The sequence below is a fragment of the Lutjanus erythropterus genome, chromosome 16 (genome assembly GCF_056507025.1).
Source record: "Lutjanus erythropterus isolate fLutEry1 chromosome 16, fLutEry1.hap2, whole genome shotgun sequence".
NCBI classification, from domain to species: domain Eukaryota; kingdom Metazoa; phylum Chordata; class Actinopteri; order Lutjaniformes; family Lutjanidae; genus Lutjanus; species Lutjanus erythropterus.
Window position 1 is genome coordinate 21,944,214 of NC_139332.1, and position 24,720 is coordinate 21,968,933.

At 38.1% G+C, this 24,720-nt stretch overlaps 3 protein-coding genes across 4 annotated transcripts; all 3 read right to left on the reverse strand.

The window, feature by feature from the left end:
* Positions 1-5,473: 5,473 nt before the first annotated feature.
* On the reverse strand, positions 5,474-9,334 carry LOC146313091 (cathepsin S-like). Of its 2 annotated transcripts, none has more exons than XM_084739059.1 (7): positions 8,294-9,334; positions 7,307-7,429; positions 6,956-7,105; positions 6,202-6,426; positions 5,951-6,116; positions 5,736-5,838; positions 5,474-5,642 (listed from the first exon to the last, which is right to left on the reverse strand). In XM_084739059.1, the coding sequence occupies exons 1-7, from the start codon at positions 8,411-8,413 to the stop codon at positions 5,543-5,545; spliced, it is 987 nt and encodes a 328-aa protein (XP_084595185.1). In that variant the 5' UTR covers positions 8,414-9,334; the 3' UTR covers positions 5,474-5,542. The 2 variants fall into 2 exon arrangements, with proteins under 2 accessions (XP_084595185.1, XP_084595186.1); XM_084739060.1 differs by lacking the exon at positions 8,294-9,334 and adding an exon at positions 8,076-8,209.
* Positions 9,335-10,439: 1,105 nt separating this feature from the next.
* Positions 10,440-14,768, reverse strand: LOC146313092 (GTPase IMAP family member 8-like). Its single transcript, XM_084739841.1, has 5 exons — positions 14,721-14,768; positions 14,559-14,595; positions 13,892-13,972; positions 13,071-13,130; positions 10,440-12,209 (listed from the first exon to the last, which is right to left on the reverse strand). Exons 3-5 carry the CDS (start codon positions 13,905-13,907, stop codon positions 10,456-10,458), a joined length of 1,830 nt encoding a protein of 609 aa, XP_084595967.1. The 5' UTR covers positions 13,908-13,972; positions 14,559-14,595; positions 14,721-14,768; the 3' UTR covers positions 10,440-10,455.
* An 849-nt stretch (positions 14,769-15,617) lies between these two features.
* ctss1 (cathepsin S, ortholog 1) lies at positions 15,618-23,818 on the reverse strand. The gene is made up of 8 exons (XM_084739058.1): positions 23,674-23,818; positions 21,908-22,028; positions 21,709-21,831; positions 18,317-18,469; positions 17,999-18,223; positions 17,304-17,469; positions 16,458-16,563; positions 15,618-16,367 (listed from the first exon to the last, which is right to left on the reverse strand). The coding sequence occupies exons 2-8, from the start codon at positions 22,025-22,027 to the stop codon at positions 16,268-16,270; spliced, it is 993 nt and encodes a 330-aa protein (XP_084595184.1). The 5' UTR covers position 22,028; positions 23,674-23,818; the 3' UTR covers positions 15,618-16,267.
* Positions 23,819-24,720: the final 902 nt, after the last annotated feature.

Genomic DNA, 24,720 nt, shown 5'->3' on the forward strand with positions numbered 1-24,720 from the left:
AAGACGTCCTCTGGATTTTGTGTGTGTGCATGTGTTCTGATTGTGAGAGGGTTTGGCGTTGTCTGCAGGTGAGCCTCTCCCCCCAGAGTAGACTGACAATGTAACTCAAAAACACACACTTCAGAAGGATAACAAATATTATCTTAGCTGTGGGAGTTTGTCTGATCTTTTCAACTGTGTGTGTGCGCGCGTGTATTCGCTTGTGTGTGTGTGTGTGTGTGTGTGTGTGTGTGTGTGTGTGTGTGTGTGTGTGTGTGTATGTGACAGCGAGAGACTTTAAAAGGATAATTTGACATTTTGATCAAGTTGCTTATTCGCTTTGCCAAAAGTCAGATAAGACCATTGATACCACTCTCGTGTGTGTGCTTTAAAGCTGCAGCAAGCAAATTTAAGTGGAATCGAAGCCAAGTGGCAATTAGCTTAGCTTAGCATAAAAGCTGGAAACAGGGAGAAAACAGCCAGCCAGCTGGTCCCATAAAACCACAATTTGTTGTTTGTTCTAAATAAACAAGAAATAATGTGTTTACTACTGAGCTTTCATGGTGTTAGCAGGCAGATTTTGTTATCTTAGGACTGGGCCAAGCTAGCTGTTTCCCCCCACTATGCTAAGCTTAGCAAACTTCCTGCTGGCTGTAGCTTCAAATTTAGCGTACAGGCATAAGAGAGGTATCTTTTCATTTAAAAATCCAATCCACTCAAAGAAAAAAATAAAATAAATAAATGAATCTAATTTTTATTGCCCCTAAAATGTTTTAAGTTAAGAAGTGTTTTCACATTCCTCTACTAAAGGAGAGATGTCTGTGCACTTCCCTAAACCTCAAGCAAGCTAGATTTGTTATGTAACAAGTTTGAAAGCCAGTTGCTGTCTAGTATGCAAATGCCACCAGCAAATAAGCCTAAAACCCCAGCGCAGTGCTGACTTGTCAGAACAGAGAGCGAGAGTTTGCATTAGCTGTGCCCTTAACTGCCAGTTACAAGCTAACAAGCTAACAAACAACGAAAGAAAATGAAAGATGCTAACAACACTTACCATTTTGATATATGTTCATAGTAATTTGCCAATTTTGGTACAGACTCCTTGTCTGAATCGGGGTCTGACTTAAGCTTGGACAGGTTTTCTCTAAAGCTAACGCTAGCCATCTCGATGCAGTCAAGCTACCATAAGCAGCAATGGCAGACAAGGCGCAAGGCCACATCCATAATTCCTCAACCATGTTAAACAAAATATTATTCACAGCAGAGTATTTTCAAACATGTATGGAAGGGAACTTTAACTCTTGACAAGCAAGCGATTAAGAGAATTTCCCAAAAATGTCGAACTACTGCTGTCAAACCTAGATTACAATCTAAGTCTCTCATTTTGTCTATTAAGTCTTGTGTGTATTTAATGAACAAATGTGTCCTGTCTTGGTCATGTTGGAAAGACTGTTGTCGTTCATGTGCGGATGTGTATATGTGTGTGTATAAGATGACTCTAAATCGTCTGTCACATATTTTTCTACTTTTTTCTGTTGCGGTGTTTTCATCCCTGTGATGAATACAGCTCAGTTGGGGACCACGGAAATATATTTACACTATGAGAAGAAAAAAAAGCAACCTAATGCAATATATGCAGTATAGAATTTATTGTTTTGTTCTTCATAATAGACACGGGTGCTCTTTTGCTGATACAGTTCAGTCTTTAAAACAAATCCCATCGAAGACAGCCAGTCTCAGAGATAGTAGAGATACAGATACGGAAAAGGATCACATCTTAAATTCACAAAGACAACTTCACCCCCTAAATCCTTCTGTATTCAACCGATCGTGACGCATGTTTGTATCGTATTGTCTGACTTCTTGGACGTCCTGTATGCCAGCTGTTTTTGTCTAAAGCAAGAACTAGTGTTTTCATTGTTGTATGATGACATAGATTTGTTGCTTGCAGTGATTGTTCTTAATCAAAGTGGGGTTAAAATTGGTGAAACTTGAGTAAGTGTTCTGAAAGTAAGTTAGTGGTGACTGTGCTCCTTGTTTACCTTGGACCCAGGTAACTCTTTTTTATATATACAATATATGCCTGAATTTTCTGAGGAGGACGCTCGTGCAATTAATCTTGTCACAGAGGTACAAGATAACGGCCGGAAAAGGGCAATACACGTAGGCAAAGGGAGCCGAAAATGTGCAAATTATGTACATTAGCACAATTTGACAAAAACTTGTTTCTCCATGTGAGTCTGTTTAAAAGTGGGAAGTGTAAGCAATAAAGTGAAGGCTTTCCCCAGGTCACCATATTCGTGCGGCAACCATTTTCCTCTGACATCATGCTTGGGAAGTTCAAATGTCGCTCTGTTGTGCTCCAGGTTGCAAGTTCCTGACGTGTACACAAAGGGAATTTGATGAATATATTTTCACCGATTTCTAGTTGATTAGCAAATGAAAAGACAATGGATAGTGAAAATGTGGAAGGACAAAGGGCCATGTGTTTAGGAAAACAGAATATTTGATAGCCAATTAGCTACCATGGCTAATGTTAGCATTCAGCCACTTCATAGCCAACATGATAATATTACATAATGTGATGGGTAAGGTGTAAATTAATTCTAAAATATCATCACTCATCTTGGACACATTTTTATTATAGCCTAGAATAAAAAAGGCACTAGATGTAATCAAGTTTGTAATATAGGCTAACATTAGCGTTCAGCCACTACCCAACTAATGTTACTGTTTGATAATATTATACGATAGGAAACGCTGAATTAATTAAACGCACGTCTTGGACACATTTATTTAAACCTGAAAGTAAAAAACACTGAATGTAATCAAGCTTGTAATGTAGGCTAACACCAATGTTAGCTGTCTTGATGTCTTTTCAGAAATGTTCTGGTTCAAGTCGGAGAGGTTGTGTGACATTTTGCTTGCTGAAAAACATATTTCTGTGTGATGTAATTTAATACAGATTACAGTCAACGCTAAACATCTAACAAGCACTCTAGCAGTGTTTTGTGTGGCAGTGTTGATGTTGGTAACGTTAGCTAGGAAGTGGCTGAATGCTAATGCTAGCTGTCACCTTATGGTAGCTAATGGGTTATCAAATATGTTGTTTTAACTTGAAATACCACACAATGTCCCATTGTCCTTTCAGCTGCCATTCAGTTGGGAAGTGATGAAATAATGATTTGTCAGATTTCCTACGTTAGAGCACTTTGACATATGACCTTCCCACACTTGCCGCTGTGTGAATCTGGTGAATTCTTAAGAAATAGGAAGTCAGTTAAATCCAAATGGACCATGGTTGATATCAACTCATCAAAAGAGCCCCCTCTGTCAAATTGAAGCTCCTGTCCAAAATGTAAAAGTTTACTATTTAATGTTACTATGTGTAGAATTTTCATTCTATATATATATATATATATATGTATAAACTATGAAAAGGGTCACTGGTTTGAGTTTTATCTGTGATGACGGCAGTGATATGGGATGCTGTCAAAATAAAGCGAATACCAGTCTGAAGACTTCCCTGTTAAAGGGATGGAGGACTTTTTATGGCATGGTTTCTGTCTTCTCGACTCCTATAAGAGCACATAGATCAGTCCCTGAAAAAAGGACGACCTATGCCAGAAAACAACTCCTTCGTCTGCAAAGAACTGCAAGACTCCTTTGCTTGTTTGGACTGAAGGACTTTTATGTTTGCGTTTTCTTTGGTTTGACTCTGACCTGTTTATTAAATGATAAAAAGTTCTACTCTAAATGTGAGTTCAATTCAAAAATTCAATGTACTGTGTGTAGAAACTGTAGATGTTTGTATGTGCAAGTTTGGACTTTGTGGGACAAAAGATCAAGGAAAACAATTCCAAAAAAAGTTCAATATGACACAAAAATCTATCGTGTGTTGTCTTTGTGTTTTGTAAATGAAGACTGAACATCTTGGTAAATTCAGTATTTATTACTTCTGGATATTGAGAATATTTTAGTGATGCTGAAAAGGTGCTGTATTTATTTTATGTGAGAGTTGTTCATTATGCTGGGATTTGCACTTTTGTGCCATTTATCCAGTTCTATGAGGAAAATGATAAATAATAATGGAAAAATAAAACTTGAAGAAAGAAAAACAATGTCATGGTTTGCATTACACAGCATGAAGTCAACATATGTTCACTTTGCAGGGTTTTTCTTCAGACTTTAATCGTTAATGGCAGAGGGAGGTAGTGCTCAGCAATGGTATCTACACTACATGAACCCAGTGACTGCCTGCAAGTTGTAAAAGTGCAGTTTTGTCATTGCGTTACTCTGATATGTGTTTGTCTTGTCCATTAGTGAGTTGCTTACATTGGAGAGTAAAGTTGCTGGTTTGATTACCGATACTGCACCTTTGTAATACGATTGATACAGTTAAAGGGATAGTTCAGATTTCCTGAAGTGGGCTTGTATCTTGGTGTAGGAAGCTTAGCAATGTACTGCTGTTGAGTACAATAGGTGCGTCTTTTTAGGTGTTTTTTTGTTGTTGTTGCTGACCCTGTCCACAGCAGTACATGGCTCAACTCAACTCCTGCTGCTTCTTCTAACTGAGGGTTGTGTCGACCACCATCTACTGAAGGCAGTGTTGGGCGAATTACAGAAACTTTGCAATAGTTGCAGGTACCAGTTGTTTCTCTCAAGAGGTAACTGAATTATTTTACTGTTTATGGCATTATTATAGTAATCAATTACCTGGGAAAATAACTTTTGCTTTACTTTAAATGTCTACTTTAATTCTCTTAATGCACATATAGCTATATTATTTTAGCTATATTTTAGTGTAGTTATTTCATTGTAGATATATTTTAGCTATATTTTTTTATGGAAGCTATGTTATTTTAGTTTATATTACTTTATTTTAGTTATATTTTAGTGTAGCTATATTATTTTAATGTCAGGTGTCAAATTTGTATCTTTCAGTGTCACTATCATACTCAACCATCAGAGGGCAGTAGCAACCAGCATTCCTCAGTATGTGTAATTAAACATCAAGTTTAATTACACATACTGAGTTCACCTTACTTTTGGTGCAGACTCCTTGTCTGAACTCACCTCACCTTTATCAACATTCATTTTAAAATAAGTTACTTGTACTTTGAGGTCGAAAAAGAAAACATTTTACAACCGAGTAGCTCTCTTAAACATTTAAATTCAGTATCAGGCCTTAGTGATCTGTGTATGATTGCCCATTCCCCATTTCTCCTGTTTTCCCGACCAGTTTTCACCCCCCCTTTCATTATCACAATCAGTTTCTGACAATGTACACTGAATGATTAAAAGTCTACGGTTTCCATCCAGATGCCTTATGAAAAATTCCTGTGTCTTAGGGAAACTTCTAAAGGAAAACAGCAGGCAGTCCCTTATTTACCAGCTGTAGTCGTTTGATTGTATACAAGATTTTTGTGCAGAAATTCTGCCTAAATGCATTCATGAACTGTAGACACAATATTCCACATCTTGCATTATGTTAAACAATGGTTTATTTAAAATAATGTTCCAACAGTTGTTTGGAAATACATCCAGAAAGTAGGCGATCTGCTGATCACATGATGGGGAAACAAGCATACAAAGCGATGCCACACTGGTTACGTCTGTTCCGAGCCATCTTGATGTAGCCTTCTTCGCCATATTTCAAACCCCAACTACAATTCAAGAACATTAAGAGCAGCATTAAACCCAACAATACATTAAATACAATTATTCTTATAATTCAAAATTCCCATGGAATGTCTCACCTGTTCTTTACCAGCCAGTAGTCATGTCCCCCCTCTGTGCCGTAGCCCACAGCCAGAACACCGTGGTTCACAAAGTGGGTGCACATGTGGTCCTTGTACACACCTGTGGAGCAAAAGAACAACAACAAGTTGACACCAGTCATTTATACAGATCCAGAGGTAAAGAAGCTTACATCCAACTAAACTTGCAGAGATATGAAGCCATCTCTACTCACCGTGACGGTAGAAGACAAACTTGGGCCTGGAGGCATCGATTGCTACAGAGATGGGGCCGATTTTGGCCAGGGCTGCCTTCAGTGCAGATTCATCCCCCTTCGGTAAAAAGGCATAGGTCGAACAGTTGGCAGCCCGATGCTGCAACTTGTACTTGCATTTGCCAACCTGAAAAGAAAGTGACGTGAGTGGAAGTTGGTGATCTTTTGTGTTAAATTGTCAAGTTTAGTCGATCCTCGTCTCAGAGGCTCACCGTGGCAGTGTAGGGGTAGCCTGCATCTGAGTCTATGCCTGGGTTGTCAATGACGTATTTGAAGGCATTTGACATGAAGCCACCATTGCAGCCGTGGTTTCCATATTTTGCAGAGCAGTCCACCAGGTTCTGAGGACTGAGGGATGTCAGGACACCTGTGGTCTTCTTGAGCTGCCCTTCCAGAGCTCCAACAGCACTGAAGGCCCAACAAGAGCCACAAGAACCCTTGAAGACAGAAGTTGCAAATTAAACAGACTGGATCTTCTTAAACAATAACAATACAGCTAGCTACAAAGACAACTAGTCCTTTGTTAAATGGATAGTTGGGATTATTTCAAGGGGGGGGTGTAAATGGCATTTATCCATACTCAGTACCTACAGTAGATAAAAAATTTACAGGCCCCCAGTTTGTAGCAGGAATACAAGTGTAGGAAGCTAAGCAATATAGTGGTGTGGACAGATTCATAAACGTGTCAGGTTTAATTATATCATCAGCTTCATCAAAAGCTTTTTTATTTTTTTCAATTTCTTACCCATTACCCAGCGAGGTAAAGCGGTGAAAATATTCTAAATATAGTATACACCTAAACCGATTGATTTTTTTTGTTTCTCCAAAGTGGCGGCGTGCCGATTGCCATCTACTGCAGGTAATACACCAACTATGCATAAGTACCTCATACATCCCCTCTTCAAATAATGAAAACCATCCTTTTCATGTGCTGATACTTTGGGATATAATCTACCAGGACCTCACCTGCTCTTTGACCTCAGTTACCAGGCCTTCTTTTCTCCAGTCCAGCGATGGCGGTAGGGAGGCATTGACCATGACGAAGTTGGAAGGACCCCTCTCCAGATCAGAGGGCACGACGGTGCCTGTCAGTTGGCCAGTGATTTCCTGGGTGGTCTACAAAATCAAAGAAAAAAACCCCCAAACATTACAGAGTTCTCTCTGCATTTTACATCAACAGGTAAGTTTGTCTGGGTTGGACAAATGTTTGTCATTTTCAGTCCCTGGAGACAAGTTGTAAAATCCTAAAACTTTGTTTGTTTGTTGGCATGGCTTTGAGGCTATGCGCAGCAGTTTAATGTAAAGGAGAATACTCACCAGGTCTCCCAGATGGTTCATTGCCAGCTCAAAGGTGTGTAAGCCCAGGGAGGCTTCCAGGTTATGGACATTTATCATTTCCAAGTTTGCTTCCCAAATCTGCCTGCGGCCCAACTCCTCAGCCTGGAGACATTAACTACGTGATTCCTAACAGTTACTTTATTCATAACACTTGAAGTAAAGATTTAGAATGATTTATAGGTATATTGCACATAAAAAAAGGAAAGTAGGTTTTCTTCAAAACAAAAGGTACTGCACTTAAATCAAATCCAGTGTAGCCTTACTGGCTGATGATTTAATTAACAACTAAATGCACAAAGACTCCACACATTCAGTCTTAGGTAGGGCTGCAATTAATTATTATAAATTAATCAGACAGCTTTAACAATTAATTGTTTAGTCCAGGCATGTCCAAACTGTTCCATAAAGGGCCGAGTGGCTGCAGGTTTTCATTCCTACCAAGCCAGAGCACACCAGGCTCGACTCATTTAATCACCTGATGTCAGTCTTCAAACAGCTGATTAGTCGAATCAGGTGTGCTGTAGACTGGTTGGATCAAAAACCTGCAGCCACTCGGCCCTTTATGGAACAGTTTAGACATGCCTGGTTTAGTCAAAAGTAAATGAAAAAATTGGAACAAATGTTCATCAAAATTTCAGAGTTCAAAGAGATGTTTAGATTATTTCATTTGTCCAGCCAGCAGCCCAAGACCCAAAGAGTCTTCATTTACTGTCCTAAACAAAAACAAGGAAAAGTAGCAAAGCCTTACATTTCAGAAGGTGGAACCAGTAAATGTTTGACTTTTTGCTTGAAAAATGGCTGAAACAATTATTAAAAACAAGTATTAATATAGTTGCCAACTTTTTCAATTAACTAATCCATCCATTAATCAACTAACTGTTGCAGCCCTAATATTAAGGCCATTCAAAACAGCTCAACAGTTGTTAAGAGTGACCGGCTTGACTGGATTTAAGGCTTTAGTTTTACCTGGTGAGAATACACTTTTTTATGCATCTTCTTCCACAGCTCCCAGTGTTTGTCGAGATCTGGATTGAGAACGGCCAATCCAATTCCACACACAAGCGTGAAAAGCAGGCTCTGAAACATTTCTGTATCTCGGAAAAGAAGATGTTGTCATTCAACAGGTCTCTGAGGAAACTTTTATAAGTGTCTTACATCTGAATAAAGGCCTGGCTCATCATGCTCTGACCGGACAGCTGCAGCAGCTTTGAGTAAAACACCACCAGCTGATATCCATTTAGAATCAGTGGAAATTAAACCTGACTGAGACCCTCAGTAAAGTTTATCGAAATAAAATATTCATAATATAAATCACTGTAGGCAAACTGTAGTGGTTAAAATCTTTAGTCAAAAGTGGATGAAAAAAATGCATTAAAATTCTCTAAATTATATGAAGGACTTTTCCAATAAACTCTTGTGTGTTGTTCATTTTGACAAACTGACTGGTAGAGGATACCACAACCTGGTGACCTGCCTCAGAAGATTACTGGGGAAATCCAGGCTGAATCTGAAAAAGTCTTTATTTATCCCCGTGCTGCACACCTGCAGATCATTAAACCTGCGACGGCCTGCTTTTTTGGCCACCTGGGAACGGCAGAAAAAGCACAACATTACCTTTAAAGTTGAAATAGGAAACCTGTTAGCAAACATTGCTTGGTTACACATCCAGCAGTTACAGAGCGACCATAACATTCATTTGGAGAGATGTTTGTGGCCACCTGGTGAATTTAAGTCAGATATTCCCTTTTTTCTGTGTCTACCAACTCCTGATGGAAATATCTGCCTCTTTAGCTGTGAAATGCTCCACTGTGTTCACCAACTAGTTGCTAACTCTGTCTGTCTGATGTTTTGTGCTGAGAAGAGATGGTACAGTGTGTTTCAGAGCTTTTTCACCAGAAACAGCAACCTGCTGCTACTGTGACAGCAATGTGAATGAACCAAAACAGTAAAACGAGTCAGACAGCTAAACTATGAACTGAAACTCACTATAAAACTGCATTAAGCCTTTCCCCAGCTATTCCTGAACAAATATTCAAAACATTATTGAAATTGTAATGCAGTCAGCTGGAATTTTCAAATCACAGGAGGCACAATATTTGTTTGCTTTTCAATAAAAATGAGACGAATGATGTGAAAATTCCCTCTAATATTGCAAATCAAATCACAATTGTAATATCGGTCAAAATAATTGCAATTAGATATTTTCTGAAAATTGTCCCAACAGTCCTGGAAGGTTTCATAGGGAAGCTGCTGTGCACTTTACTTTATCAGAGGTGGGAGGACTGACCTGACCTGCATTTGCAACACCAACCAGTTAGTCTTGATCCTAGAAGTCTTATCTTTTGTAAATTGAAAAAGAGTGTTTGCAAATACCCCTGAAAAGAATAAATGTCACCCAAATCTCTTAAAATAAGCTCAGTAAATCACCGTACTTGATGAAGAAAACTGTGAGGAAGAATTACAAGGAAATATGATATGATATTACACTGGCTTGTGGTGATAACTCCCACCTCAGCTTCTCAGCTCTATAATACCATCAGAAAGGCCACTTCCATCTTTGCTGACCCATCCCACCCCTGCAGCAGTTCCTCCTCCTCCCTCTGGGTGGAGGTATGGAGTCACCAGGCTCTGGAGCTCCAGACCTCAAGGCTTCTTTCAATTGCTGCCATAAACCATGAATCATCATCCACCTTTTAAGGTTTCACTTTGTACATTCTACTCCTCACACTTTTCTTTACTTTCAAGTTTATGCCCACATTATGTATGTTTGCCAGAGAACACTTTCCTTACACACTGTGCCACGGCAGAAGGCATTTTATCATGTTATCTACTGTTGGAACATCCAAGATTACACTGAGACTGAAATACCTGCATATTAACCACAAAGACCAAAATGAATCCAGTTTAGAATTTTTTTAATGTTTGCACCTAGAATTTAACTTCCCAAAAATTCAACAGTTAGTGTCCTCAGTTCCCAAATGTTTAAAAAGTGATGTTAAAAGAAAAGGTGATGTATTAACGCGGTCAACAACTTTTTTGGAACATGTTGCAGGCATCAAATTCAGAAAGAGCGTATGTATATTTACAAAAACAACAAAGGTGATCGGTATGTGCTCTCTGTAGTGTGTTTAACGCAGAACAGCATAATATAATAGCAATAATGAAATCAATGACAGCACAAAAAACCAATATGTATATTTTCTTCTCTTACGAGAGTACTCCTCCTGGAGTTTTCTGTGGCTTGTTTTCTCCTCCTCTAGGTTCTGTTTATCCTCCTGACGTATTTGTTTCCACATGTCCTTTCTTTCTTTATCCCAGGCGTCTCGATCTCTCTTATTGTCTTTTCTACACTTCTCCAGATTTCTCTCAGCCGCTTCCCTTTGCTCTTTTTCTGATTTAGCAATTTGCTCTGAAGCCTCCAGTTTTCTTCTAAAGTCCAGTCGCAGAGTTTCTTCCTGTTTTTTCCGTCTCCTTTCCTCTTCCTCGCGTTCTTTCTTTCTCTCCTGACGTTCCTTGTCTATGCATTCGTCTTTGTCCTTCAGCTGTTTTGCTCTCATTTTTTTCTCCTGTTCAATTTCTCCACGCTGTTCATTGAGTTTCCTTTGCAGTGTTTTCACTTCTTCAAGTTTCTTTCTTAGGTCCTCATCTTTCCTCTTTAACTCTTCTTCCTTCTCTTTCAAAATCTTCTCCCCCTGTATTTGTCTTGCATTCTGCAGCATGGCCGTCTCCATCTGACCCTTAATGAACACGTCCATTGTAAATCGGCTGGGTCCATCAGCTCTCCTATTTTCCACAGCATCCAACAGCTCAGGGATCTGCTGCTTGTCCTTGATGTTGAGGACAACGCTTCTTCCTCCACAGATTTGACAGAGCTTCTGAAGGTCCTTGTTTTTCTTTAGAAACTTAACATCTGTATGATCTGACTCCACAGTGAACAGAATCATGGTGAAGTCATTGATTCGAGAGCTGAATGTGTTCTGGATGATCTCCAACTCTCCCTTGTCTTCATCGGTGAGGGGACCCACAGGTAGGACCAGGACGAAGGCATGGACGCCCTCAGGATCACAGAGGGAGATACACCTGAATGATTCCTCCATCACTGCCTCCAGAGGTCTTCCATACAAGGCAGGCAGCTCCACCAGGGAGACCCGACGTCCACATGCCTCTCCTTGATTCCTAACACACTCTGATGAGTTAGAGACTAACTCTGTCGCACCTAAAATGGCCTTAGCTGCTGAAGTTTTCCCCGCTCCTTTCCTCCCACACAGAACCAGGTTTAAAGACAGTTTGATGTGTTCAGACACAGACTTTGGTGTCATGATTAAACCTGCATCTTTATCTTCAAATACATCACAGCTGACATGCTCTCCATCGTCCTCCTTCACAATTTGACCCAAGCGTGTTAACAGCTCTGAAACATCCAGGTTCTTCTGTGTCAGGTGCCTGTCTTTACACATTCTGATCGTGTCTTTTAAGGTTGGATGTTGCAGATAATTTTCCATGAAAGCTGAACTCTCCTCTCTGGGTGTGGACACCAGCACCAGTGAATGATCAAATGGTCGATCGCTGAGAAGTTCCAGGACTCTGCAGAGCTTCAGTTTGTGCTCCTCGGTGAAGTCGTCAGGCTGCAGAACCAGCAGGAACGCATGGGGTCCAGGATCAGAGAGTCTTGCACAGTTTCTCACATGTTCTGTCAGTTTGGGATGCAGCAGATCTGGGGTATTGGTGAGAATTATGTCTTTTTCTTTCAACCGTCCTGTGACAGTCAGACAGCAGTCTGGTTCTTCCTCAGGGTTGAATTTCGTCTCTCCCAGTAAGAAGTTCCCCACTGAACTCCTGTCAGACCAGCTGTTCCCCAGCAGGACAACCCTCAGCTCAGACACTGAAAATAAAAACACCAAATTAGAAAAATCTGCTCAGACTTTGGCCAAAAGGAATACAATAAAATTTCATTTATATCACTATTATATAGATAATTATAAACAGCTTTTTAAAGATAGAGGTCAGTGAATGTGTCAGCTGATATCATCATGAAACAAATTAAACTACAACACATCCTCAAATCTATATGTTAGAACAGGTCAATTGGCAATTACTCCCAAAACAACATATATTAATAGTGGAGGACACTGTTTGCAAAAGGCTTACCATACTACTTAAGTCACATGACAGAGGACACGTCACATTACACACATGGTTAACATAAAACAGTCGCAGTTTGGTTAGGTTTTGCCATAAAAATTACTTTTGTAGATTTAGAAAAAGATTGTGGTTGGGGTTTCAATAATAATGTTACATTATATGACATTATGCTATATCATGTGATGGAAGTGACACCAACAGAAGTCATGTACTGAATGAAACTGAAATGTTTAAATAACTTCACACTGACTTTTTGTTTCAAACTGGACTCAAAATCCAGAATCCTGGGTGAAAGGCCTGTCTTTGAATCATACATCCACCCCACCTCCTCTATGCGTGGACTTTGTCACTCTTTATATCTACTACACCCACCAGAGGTTGCTGCCTAACAAATGTGTAAACAGAAATTTATCTATAGCACATCATGGTGTAGACTAAAGATAGATATTATTTATAAGCCACATCGCCCAGCCCTAGTGAGGACAGGGTATCAAGTTCACTTGTGAGCTTGCAAATATTCAAATAAAATAAAATGTGAATTTGTAAACACAACTTCCAAACACTGTAATTGTAGATGTTAATATACAATAGTTTAACTCACTACGAGGTGGCAGAAGTCCATAGCTGCCACTCCGCTTCACAGGTTTCAGATCATCAGTCACTGCAAAAATACAGAACATTGATTCGTTCACACGTAATTTTTAAAGGGGCACTGTTTTTGAAAGAATCTACAGTCAAACTCAGATTAAAGCAACATACAGAGAGGATCGTTAAAAAAATATTTGAATGTTTTCTCCTAGAATTTAAGGGGATGAACAGAATTGATTATATACAGTGGTAGATTCAGTGAAATATGTAATACAGTAAGATTTACCCTGGACCGAAAAAAATCAAAAATACAATCTTTTGCACAATTTCAGGTGTAGTAAACTAGCTCTTGAATCTGACAGTGACAGAAAGGTCAGAAAGGTGTCAATAAGGATATTTAAAAAAGAAAAAAAAACAGGATGTTGAAATCAAATTTTGGGGTGTGATAATAAATTATAGAAACTTGAAAAGTCACATCAATTGTGAAATCAAAAATATCAAAATCACTACTAAACAAGGCTGAAGATCTGTTAAGTCAGCTTCCTCTGCATATTTATAAAATTACTCAAATGTAATGATCTGTTTGATTATAGTATTGCACAAAGCACATACAGTTTGCTGCCATCAATTACTTAGGAATGATAGTTTTAATAATGAACCCACAAAATACTTTTTTTTGTTTTGTTTTGTGTTTTTTAGCAGAAGTGGATATGGAGCTGTGGACACCAAATGACTTTTACTGCAGGATATAAAAGAGGACACAGTTCATTTATACAGATGGTGAGAGACTTTTTAAGTACGTTAACAAGACTCATAACTTTTGACAAAACTCACCTGCCGCAGTTGCCATGATGCCCCTCTTTTGGTAACATTAGAGATTAATTCAACTGGATACCAACTGCTGGGCTCAAGAACCTAAACAGAAGAGGATAAAATGTTAAATTGTCTTGTTTGGCAACTTTAACTTGTTGCACTTCATCTGCTGCTGTGTTCTGTCCTTAACTCTTTATCACTGAGGGCTTTTCTGTTGTAAAGTGTTTGAAAATAGTCGAATTGGACAAGGCCCTAAAGTGTGAGATTTATGCTAAATAAATATCATTAAACTGTCTCCATACATAGATAGATGGAAGACAGACAGGCAGGCAGACAGGTAGGCAGACAAAAAGACATACAGATACTTAATTCATTTCCTTGGGGAAATAACAATAATAAAAACAATAACAATAACAATAGGGATTAAGATTTTTTGTCAAATAGTAGTAGTAATAGTATGAAAGTTGTTTTTATCGTTGTTCTGGTCACAAGACAATGTAACTTCCTTGATCGCCTTCAGTCTGAACTTTGGACTCTGGTAACAGTCTTGTTTGTACATTTACAGACAAATAAAGGTATCAGTATGTTTCTCAGTATCAGCTTTAGGGTGGATTCTTTTTTTTTTTTTTTAATTCATAAAAATGTCAAAACAAAGATTCAAACAATTAATTTCCTTGTTATTACTTACCTGAGGTGGCTGTTGCTGTTGCTGAGAAGTACAACACCTGAGAAGTAGTAAAGATCAGTTTTTACTTGTCAGTCTGATAATATCGCCTCTCTTACAATTATCTTACATTAACTGATCTTACATTTGTTTGTTTGAATTTTAATTTCAGTTGTGTCTACTCACCAGACCAGATCCTCTTTGCTGCACATTTGAGAAAACTTCACAGAGAAGTTCTGGGACAACTTTCCTTTCCAGACTGGTAGGCGAGACCGGTCAGGTGACATTCCCTTAAGTTTTACACCACTGGGTAACCTGATACATGACCTCTATGATTGAGCACTTTATGCTCTTACTCAACAGACACTCAACAAAAACACTTTGCCTTGTCTCCAATAAATTGAAGTATACTATATAACTGGCACTACAGACCAAGGATAAATATGTCCCTTTAATGGTACTTTGCATTATGTTTGTATTTTCATATATATCAATGCACTATATATTTTTGTGCTGTACAAAACAAGAAAGGTTATAATGTAATTGTCTCTGTATTAAAAGATAGAGTCACAATTTGGGAAAGAGGTTAAAAATCATTTTTATTGTGCTGCAGACAGTGTATAAACATTACAAGTTGTGTAAAACATAAATAGAAACAGAATGCAATGATTTGCAAATCCTTTTTGACTTGTATTCAATTGAATACAGTACAAAGACAAGTTATTTCATGTTCAAATTGATAAACCTGATGTTTTTGTAAATATATACTCATTCTGAATTTGATGCCTGCAACGTCTTTGACAACAGTTGGGACAGGAGCGTGTTTACCACTGTGTTACATCACCTTTTCTTTTAGCAACACTCAACAGAGTTTGGGAACTGAACAGTTGCTTGATAGATGACATGAGGTGCTCAGGAGTGTTCTGGATTTTCAAGGTGTCATATTAATCTTTAACAGAGTCAAATGCATCCAAGATACAAGGTAAAAGATAGATTGGTTTATCATTATACATTTCAACACAGGGTTTTATAGCAAGACTGAGCTGTAGTTTCCCTTTTGCCACTCACAAAAAAAAAACAAAAAACAACAGAATCAGAAGAATTAGTAGACTGGTTGAATAAATAAAACTAATACAAACTATTTTGCGTGGTGGAGCGCTGAGGATGAACAGACTGAGGGAAGAGCTCTATGGCTGGAGTGTTGTCATACATGAGAGGAACAAACTGGGGCTACAATGACAAGAGGAGGTCAAACTTCTAGGCACAGATGGCAAAGCACCTACTGCAATGCTACCACAGCTGCCAGATGCAACTAGATTTAGAGAGTGTTTTTATATAATGTATTCAAAGTTTTCTTTAAGATGCACAGAATAGCATAATGGTAACTGAGCATTCTGGGTTCACCTAACTATTTAAACTTAATAGGGAAACAATAAACAGTGCAATAAGTAAGTATTTTTTATTTAATTAGAACTAGAATTAGAAAGATGAGTTTATAAGAAAAATGCAGACATTTCTAACTATTAATTGAAAAAAAGGATCAAAAATCAGTGAGAAAGGCTGCAAAAGCTGATGCAATTTTGTTCTCTTTTTTAAGACTTCTTTTGGACGCTATTTTTGATTTTCAGGTCAATGTTTGCAGTTTTGTTATTTGAGATTTAAATGCTGTGCTCTGATATTAAATAAATAAATGAAATAACCTTAATGTTACCAAGATAATTCAGGGCCCATTTTCACAGTGTAGGATAGACTGCAAAGCTGGCAATGCCACAGAGATTCTTCTTGTTTCTGGCAATTCGAATGAAGCCTTCTTCTCCCCACGCAGTTCCCCAACTGGAAACACAAAATCCTTCATGTTTAATATTCATTACCGGTCACGTGTGTAGTCATGCATTTCTGTCGATGTGAGGGGGACAGAGTCACCTGTTTTTCACGAGCCAGAAGTCTTGTCCTCCGTCTGTACCATAGCCCACAACCAGGACAGCGTGATTTGTGAACCTTGGGTTGCAGCTGGGTACATTGTATAAACCTGAATGGTGTAAGACAGTGGTTAATAACACGTAAAAGATAAGAGAATCTCTTATGAATCCACTGACAGTGGATTATTGCTGATATACGACACTTTATTAGAAATTATTAATGCATGGTTATTATTAAGTTGTCATTTATCTTGCAAAAAAAAAACAATAAAAAGAAGATCTAATCCAATTAGATTTAAAAGTGCAATCGAGAATGCATTCAATTGCGGTAACTCAAAGCAGAGGGGTGTGAGGCGTAAGTGTAATTTTTACACTTTCAAATAAATATAAATATCACAAATACATCCTCACAAGAGTTAAACCTTAAATCTGTTCAGATTTTAGAAAATTGTTGTCATTCTGTGGAGCATTGTAACATTAAAATTCAGTAAAAAAAAATATAGTTTCATGAACTATTCCGGTGCTGGAATATTTCAACAGAGCAACTCATGTTTAACTGCAGAGTGGGGCCCTTAAAGTGAGTTCTGAGGAAAACATCACTTTTAAAAAAAGAGAAATACTGATGCACAGGGAAGTCTACTATAAGCATGGTATGTCCCAGCTCAAGTATAGAATATAAGACACTGTACATGTCATCATATTTACACAGGAATCTCAACAACTACTTCACTACAACTGAAGTTTTTAGTTTTCACAGGTGAATCTCAAACTAAAACTGGATATTGCAGCTGCAGTATTAACCCGTCACTCATCAGCTGACGGTCTCAGATTCAGACGCCTCCAACCTCACCTCCTCTGTAGAGATGAAAAGACGGCAGCATGGCGTTCACGGCCACAGACACCGGTCCCACTGATGCCACCACAGCCTGCAGAGTCCCCTCATCTCCTCGTGGGAGGATGTGGAAGTTAGAGCAGTAGCCGGCCTTTCCTCTGACAGAGTACCGACATTTACCGTTCTGCAAAAAAAGAAACGAGATTTAGGTTCACTAGTTAATCAAACTGGTAAATATTATGCATGTGTTAAACAAAATAAGCAACAAACAAGAATAAACAACAAAGAATACAAATAAATAAAGAAAAATGAAGTAAAGAAACGAAACAAACAACAACAAAACAAACAAAAAGAATGAAACAAACAAAATAATTGAAAAAACAAATGCAAACAACCAACATCAACAACAAGCAAACATGAACAAACACACAAACAAATAAACAAAGAAAAAAAATGACAAACAACAAACAAACAAAGAAACATGAATTAAAGAAACAACAAACAATCAAGGACAAAACAAACAAAATTAATTAAAAATACAATAAAAAAAAACAAGTAAAATCAACAACAAGAAAACAACAAACAAACATGGAGGAAACAACAAACGAAGGAAAAATAACATCCAAGACACAAACAAAGAAACATGAAGTCAGTCTTTCTCTTATAACTCCGACAGTTAATTTAATGTCCTCAGTGGTGCTGAGGATGGCGACCTGGTGTTCGTAGGGGTAAAAGCTCTCTGAGTCGACGCCTCCGTTGCGGATGACGTAGCTGAAGGCTTTAGAGATGTATCCTCCTCTGCAGCCGAGGTTTCCGTCGACCGTGCTGCAGTCCACCAGGTTCTGCGGGCTCAGGGGAACCAGGACACCTGTTTGCTTCTTCATCTGACCCTCAAGAGCTCCCATAGAGCTGAAGGCCCAGCAGGACCCACACAGCCCCTTTTTTTAAAAAAAAAAAAAGGAAACAGACATGATCTTACGTGCCACTGATTTAGTCATTTCCTCATTTTAAAATCTCACATCATTCCTTACCTGGTTCTGGACCGGACTGACCAGGCCGGACTTCCTCCAGTCCACACTCTGAGGTAGTGATAAGCCGCTCACTTCTTTAAAAGTGCTGTTTGTGTAATAAACAGACTCCTCCAGCTTCAGACCGTTCAGCCGCTCATTGATTTCCTCAGCTGTCTTAATAGAAAATAAGGAGGGTAAATACAGTATATGATGGAAATATTACCGTGATGACTTCTTCACAGCAGTGTTCTTACTAACTTTGAACACATTTCACATCACAAATATTGTGTATTTACAGCAGTTAAAGGACAAAATAAAACATATAACAGCATTTCAGTGTCTAAGAATTTAAATAAATGACCAAGTTCAAAGTTCTTTGCAGTGAAATCTGAGCTTTAATCTGAGCTTTAATCTATGTAATACTGGTTCCTCCAGCCTTCCACACTCTTAAATGTAAGAGTTTGAAAATGGTTCTTCCTGAAGGACTGAGGTTCTACCCAGAACCATATGTTTCCACAGAACCATTTTCATCCAAAGAACACTTTTTGAAAAAAAAAAAAAAAGTTCTTCAAGGATTGTTGAAATTCTGGATGAAACCCTTGGAATATATAAAAGTTGGAAAGAAGGTGGAAGGATTTGGATAGAACCCTCAAGAGAGGGTTCTGGGTGGAACTACTATACCAAATAAAGGTTCTGCTTAAAACCTCTCATAGGCAGCTCTGGGTTGAACCTTTCATAGACGGTTCTGGATATAATCCTTAACGTTGGGTTCTAGGTAGAACTCTGAAAGGGTTCCAGGTGAAACCTTCATAAAAGGTTCTATCAGGATCCAAAAAGAGACAGAAATTGTTGAAATCCTTGAAGAACTTTTTCATCAAGGATTCTTTCTATCGTAATACAAAAGGGTTATTGTTAGAACCCCCTGTGTGGGTTCTAGACAAGACCTTGGAATATAAAAGGGTTGTCAGTAGAATCCTCCTTTTATGTTGGGTTCTCGGTAGAACTCTCTGAAAAGGTTCCAGATGGAGCCTTTATTAAAGATTACCTTTGGAATATAAAAGAGTTTTCTGTGGAACCCTTGGGTGGGTTTTAAATAAAACCTTTGGAACCTCAGCACCTTTACTTCTAACAGTCCCCTGTCATACTCTGGTCCTGTTCACAAATTAGTTTTAAAGTCACATCTTTGGAAGAAGTTTTATTTTGAATCAGCTAACAATCACAAACGGAACCTCAGGTTCCTCTGATTCTTATCAAGTTTAAACTTCTGCCTTCAGGAGAAAGAGAACAATGTTTTTATTATAATTATTACGGTACCACGCCAGCTCAATCTCACTTCTTCACCTTTTTACACACCAGTCTGCATGTAAACACACCTTTATGTAACTTTATTAGCCTTACCAGATCTACTGCACTATAAAACAGCCCTGATTGACCAGATTGGACCACACTGGATTAAATTAATCAGATTGTATAAAGGAAGATTAGAGCAGCTCTATAGGTTGGGGTTTAAATTAAGCCACAGAGGGTGCAGGTTTAAATGCAGATTAATGTTGGTGGTCAGTGACATCCGTCTTACACCAGCAGAGGTCATTAAGTGTGTACGCACTGTGCACAGAAATACATAATATCAAGCATGTGCACAGATCCCGGGAGGGAGAGGAACCAGTTTGGTGTCAAAATTAGGGACTGGTGTGCAGTGATAAAATGTTTGTCATCATGTCCACCAGAGGGCTCTCTGATATATTTTCTGGCATAAATACCATCTGAGCACTCCACTCTTTGACAGCAAATTCTTCATCTTTAGTATTTTCAAGAGGTGTAGTTTATTCTCATTTTTTCCATACAGTCTGGCACAATGCAACAGCTCATTAGTCATGTTTTAATCTGACAAGCAGCATTTATTCTGAGAATAGCTAAAGATGTAATTTAACTACTTCTTATTCTGAAGTGAAGTATATCTCCTAACACTGACCACTGCTCAATTCAACATCCAGCCAACAAATTATAATATAAATATAACTATAAATAAAAACTTGTACAAACAATAATCCAAACAGTTTTCTATAGTAAGCAAAAGATTCCACTCTCCACTTTGCCCTTTCCTCTCCCTGTGGCTCAGGGATGATGCAAGTACAAAGTGGTGTGAAAAAAACAACAACAAAACAAAACAAAACAGAATGTCTGATTGTAAAACATGCACGCTCCAGTCTGTCAGATGTTAATATGTCACCAGATCTGTGCAGGAATGCTCAGCAACAGCTCAAAAAGTAATTAACACATAACAAATAAGATTTTTTTTTTCACTAATGGATGCGAGTAACGTGAAGATGAGCTTAGTGTCAGCAGAGGTAGGAGTAGGGATCGCATTGTTTTGTGTGTCAGTACATATTGTAAATGCGAAGTAAATGTTTTGGAAGTATAATAATAAAATCAGTAGTTTCTTCAGGTCAGCAGGATTCGTAGGCTTTTATGACTGTTCATAGACATACTATATTTAGAGGCAATGCACTGGTCAAGACTGGCCTGTAAACACATACAACTAATTAGACAGTTACCTCATTTACATGTATTTGTTCATGGGCCAGTTTTGATTGGACCAATATGGAGGCAGCGTTAGCATCAACATACAGTATTTGTCTATGGAAGTGTTGGTCAGTTTGTCTGTTTAACAGTCTCATTTTACAGCAATAAAAAATGATTGAGGTGAAATAAACAGACAGAGTTTCAGACAGAGATAAAACAGATATTGACGGTTTTAATTTGGAGACACAATTTGAAAAAAGGTAATAAATAATAAAATATGTTATCTCAATATGCTCAACATATTGCAATATGGTTTAAATCATATAATAGAATCGTAATATTGGCTTGTGGCTTAAAGGGACAGTTCACCCCAAAATCAAAAATATATATTTTATCTCTTACCAGTAATGCTCTTTACCCATCTACATTTTTATGTGAGCTGCCAAGCTTGTTTCTTTATTTCTCTACATAAATTATATTCATTCAACCCCCAGTTTGGGAACCACTGTTTCAAGAAATAAAATGTCTTATAAATCAGACTATGAATTATATATGAACAAACGTCAATGGAATAAAATTCAGAATGTAGATAGAAATAAAACTGGAAAGTTTGATGTATGTGAGTGTTACTGAAGTCCAGATTTAGTAGCAAAATAAACACATAAATTAGTATTTTAGACGTTTCCTCTCCACTAGTCTGGAAGAGGACATGTTATGGAAACAAAATAGCCCAAAATCTCGGAATTGACCGGTGCATGAAAAAACAATATTTTTGCCAGCTGTGTCGGGACTAGAAGACATGTCAGTCTTGTTTTGAATCCGACACGAGAAAGTTCAGACAAGCTGTTTTCTGAGCAGGAGACTGAAAACACAAACTGTTTGATTCCTACCATGTCAGCCAGATGATTGAGTCCCATTGTGAAGCTGTGTTTTCCTGCTGAGGCCTCCTGGTTGTGTCTCAAGACCAACTGCAGGTTCTTCTCCCACACAGCTCTCCTGAAAACGATCTCAGTCTAAAACAAAACAAACACTGACTGAATCATCTGATGATATGTGACTTCATGTGCGCGCATGTTTTCACTTTCCTACCTGATTATCATAAACCTTGCGATGTTTGATTTTCCACTCTTCCCACACTTTATTTAAGACAGATGAGGAGCTGCAGATGGCCAGGGAGGACAAAAACAACACAGCACACAGAACATGCATCCTGCAAAGACAAAACAAAACGTCACATTATGAGCAGACATGACCCTGATGTAATTCTTGCTAGAACCGACACAATTAGTCGACTAATCAGTTAGTTGATGATGAGATGTTTAAGTCATTTTTAGTTCCACCTTTTCCCTTGTGAGGATTTGGTCACAATTTTATTAAGCATTAAATCTTTATTGCCTTTATACATACACAATTAAAAGAAAAACACAATATTGAAACATGCAACTGCAAAGAGAGTTACTAGCGAAGCTTATCGCACTATTTTCTTATTAAAATCTTTTATCAGTAATTTACATGTCAGTAAAATTTATACAGGGCTGATGTCTTTATTTCTAAACCCAATCATTTTTTTTCCCAGACTGATTTAATCTAAGATTAGTTCAAATCTGAGTTCGTACACCCTGTATTGTATCTAACCACGGTCTGTTTCTGCCGGTGCGTTTCAAGCCAGTCTCTTGTAACGATCTTCCTGCTAGCTGTGAGTTGTATTTTGACCATTTAATTATCTTTCTTCAGCAACACTTTAGGTATAAAATGGAAGACTTCTTGGAGATTACACCCCAATAACTCATTCAGTATCAAAATCGCTCCAAAAATGGCTCTATGACTGTCTTAAGGCTTTTTTCAGTTGGTTCAACAAAATGAGCAATTTGAAAATGTTTTTCAGCATTTTACAGACTACATGATCAGATAGCCTGATAAAACTGAGATTATTAGTCCCCCTTCTGACAGAATATTTTGATTGCGTGACTAAAATACAGTCTTAACTTTGCATTGAGTTTTTTGTTTCTTTTTTTAAAATTGTTTTCAGAGCCTTCAGGACGCACCAAACCAAAACCACCAAACACTTTGCCGGCTTCAAAGGACGTGTAGAGTTTAATAGCACCTGGAGAAGAGATAACAGATTATAACCAACTTGTTGGGGAAACTACTGAGGTAATGAATCTATCTACACTGAATGAAGTTTAAAGAGACTTCGCAGGTTCATTATTTCGCTATTTCAAGATAACAGAACTTGTTTTCTTGTGATAACAAATTAATTATTTTGTTGCCTTGAGATAACAAAGCTCATTTTCTCGTGATAACTGGTTCATTATAGCATTCCAAGTTCAGCTGATATTAGCTTTGATATATAAATTAATAATAAGCTTATATCACACTTTACAAGGTGCTTCATAAAGGGAAAGAAATAGCAGATAAAACAACACAGATAAAGAGCAGCAGACAAGGAAGAATTAAAATAACAGAGGCATCACAAAACATCAGTGGATAAAATAATAAATAATGTCACAGAGTCTGGGGGCTCTACCACCAAAGACCCGGTCACTTTGGTCAAAAGCCAGAATCTACAGTGGGAACATCCAGCAGTGCTGCATCCCCCGATGTCAGAGAACGTCCAGTCCCATAGGGAGTCAATAAATCTTTTATGTAATTTGGAGCGAAGCCCACACAAGTTCAAACCTATTTTACTGTAATCTCTGAGCTCCTCTTGCAGCAAATCTTTCCTACCTTCTTATAGCCTTTTAATCCACACCATATAGCCATTAGCTTTTAGAGAAATTTGATTTTGCCTCAGAATACCAGCCAAACGGTCTGAATGCATTACTACAATTAAAAAAAGAGGAGTTTGGATTTACCTTGGTGTAGACTAATCAGCAGAGTTATTTTGTCACGGCAAGAAAGTGCACCAGTTTGTAACGGACGAGACAACCTTCACACGTAAAGAGGAAGTGTAGTTTCCTCAAACACACGCTGCTCTTTTTTCTACTCTTGTTTTCAGTGCATCTGCTCTCTGGCTTATCATGTGAATCTAATTTACACAGCTGCAGTGGCCCAAAATACCCTTCCTGGACCAGGCGTGGAAATGACAAAAGTTACATGATAGAAATATGTGTAAAGAAGAAAACCTGTGGGTGGAAAAATTAAAAAATAAGCCATGAAATGATTTGTGATACATTGATAGACATGATGCTATTTTAGCCATTTCTACCCATTTTCAGTATTCGACAGTTAATTACGTTTGACATTGACACATGGGCTAAGTGCTTGTTATTTGGCAAAACTAGAAACCACATTTACTGCTAATGATGCTAATTTATAACAGTGTCAGACTGAGCTTGTGGTGAGAGTCTGAACTCTCTGAGAAAGAGAACCATCACACTATCAAGGCTCTTCTCATGCAGACATGCTGGATTGATAGACAGTTTTTTGTTTTTTTGTTTTTTTTTTCATGAGGTCGGTGGTTTTCTGTTGGCTAATGGGTGTTGCTGTATTATGTGGGTCCTTGTGAATTCTTGCTCAAAGGTTCCTGTTTGTCTTAGAGGTTATGGTGTGAAACTGTGAAAGTGTGAAAACGTCCCCTCCTTTAGTGTGGACCTCGTCCCCCGCGCCTCATGTTTACAGCTGTTTCAATGTGTCCAGTATATGTTTACACATACTGGAAAACAAACAAGTAAAACAACAAAAACACAACACAAGTTGCATTTTATTAGCATCAGAAAATAATCTGAAAACAACTGCAGTCCCATAGACCTTTTTCACAGCCGCCATTTTTGACATGAAACCGTAAACAGGTACACAGGTGTTACCAGTGATTCTAATTCAGGCTCTACACTAAATACATCACATGGAGCTGGACTTTAAATAATATCAGTGGTAACACCTGTGTTTACCCAACTGTTTCA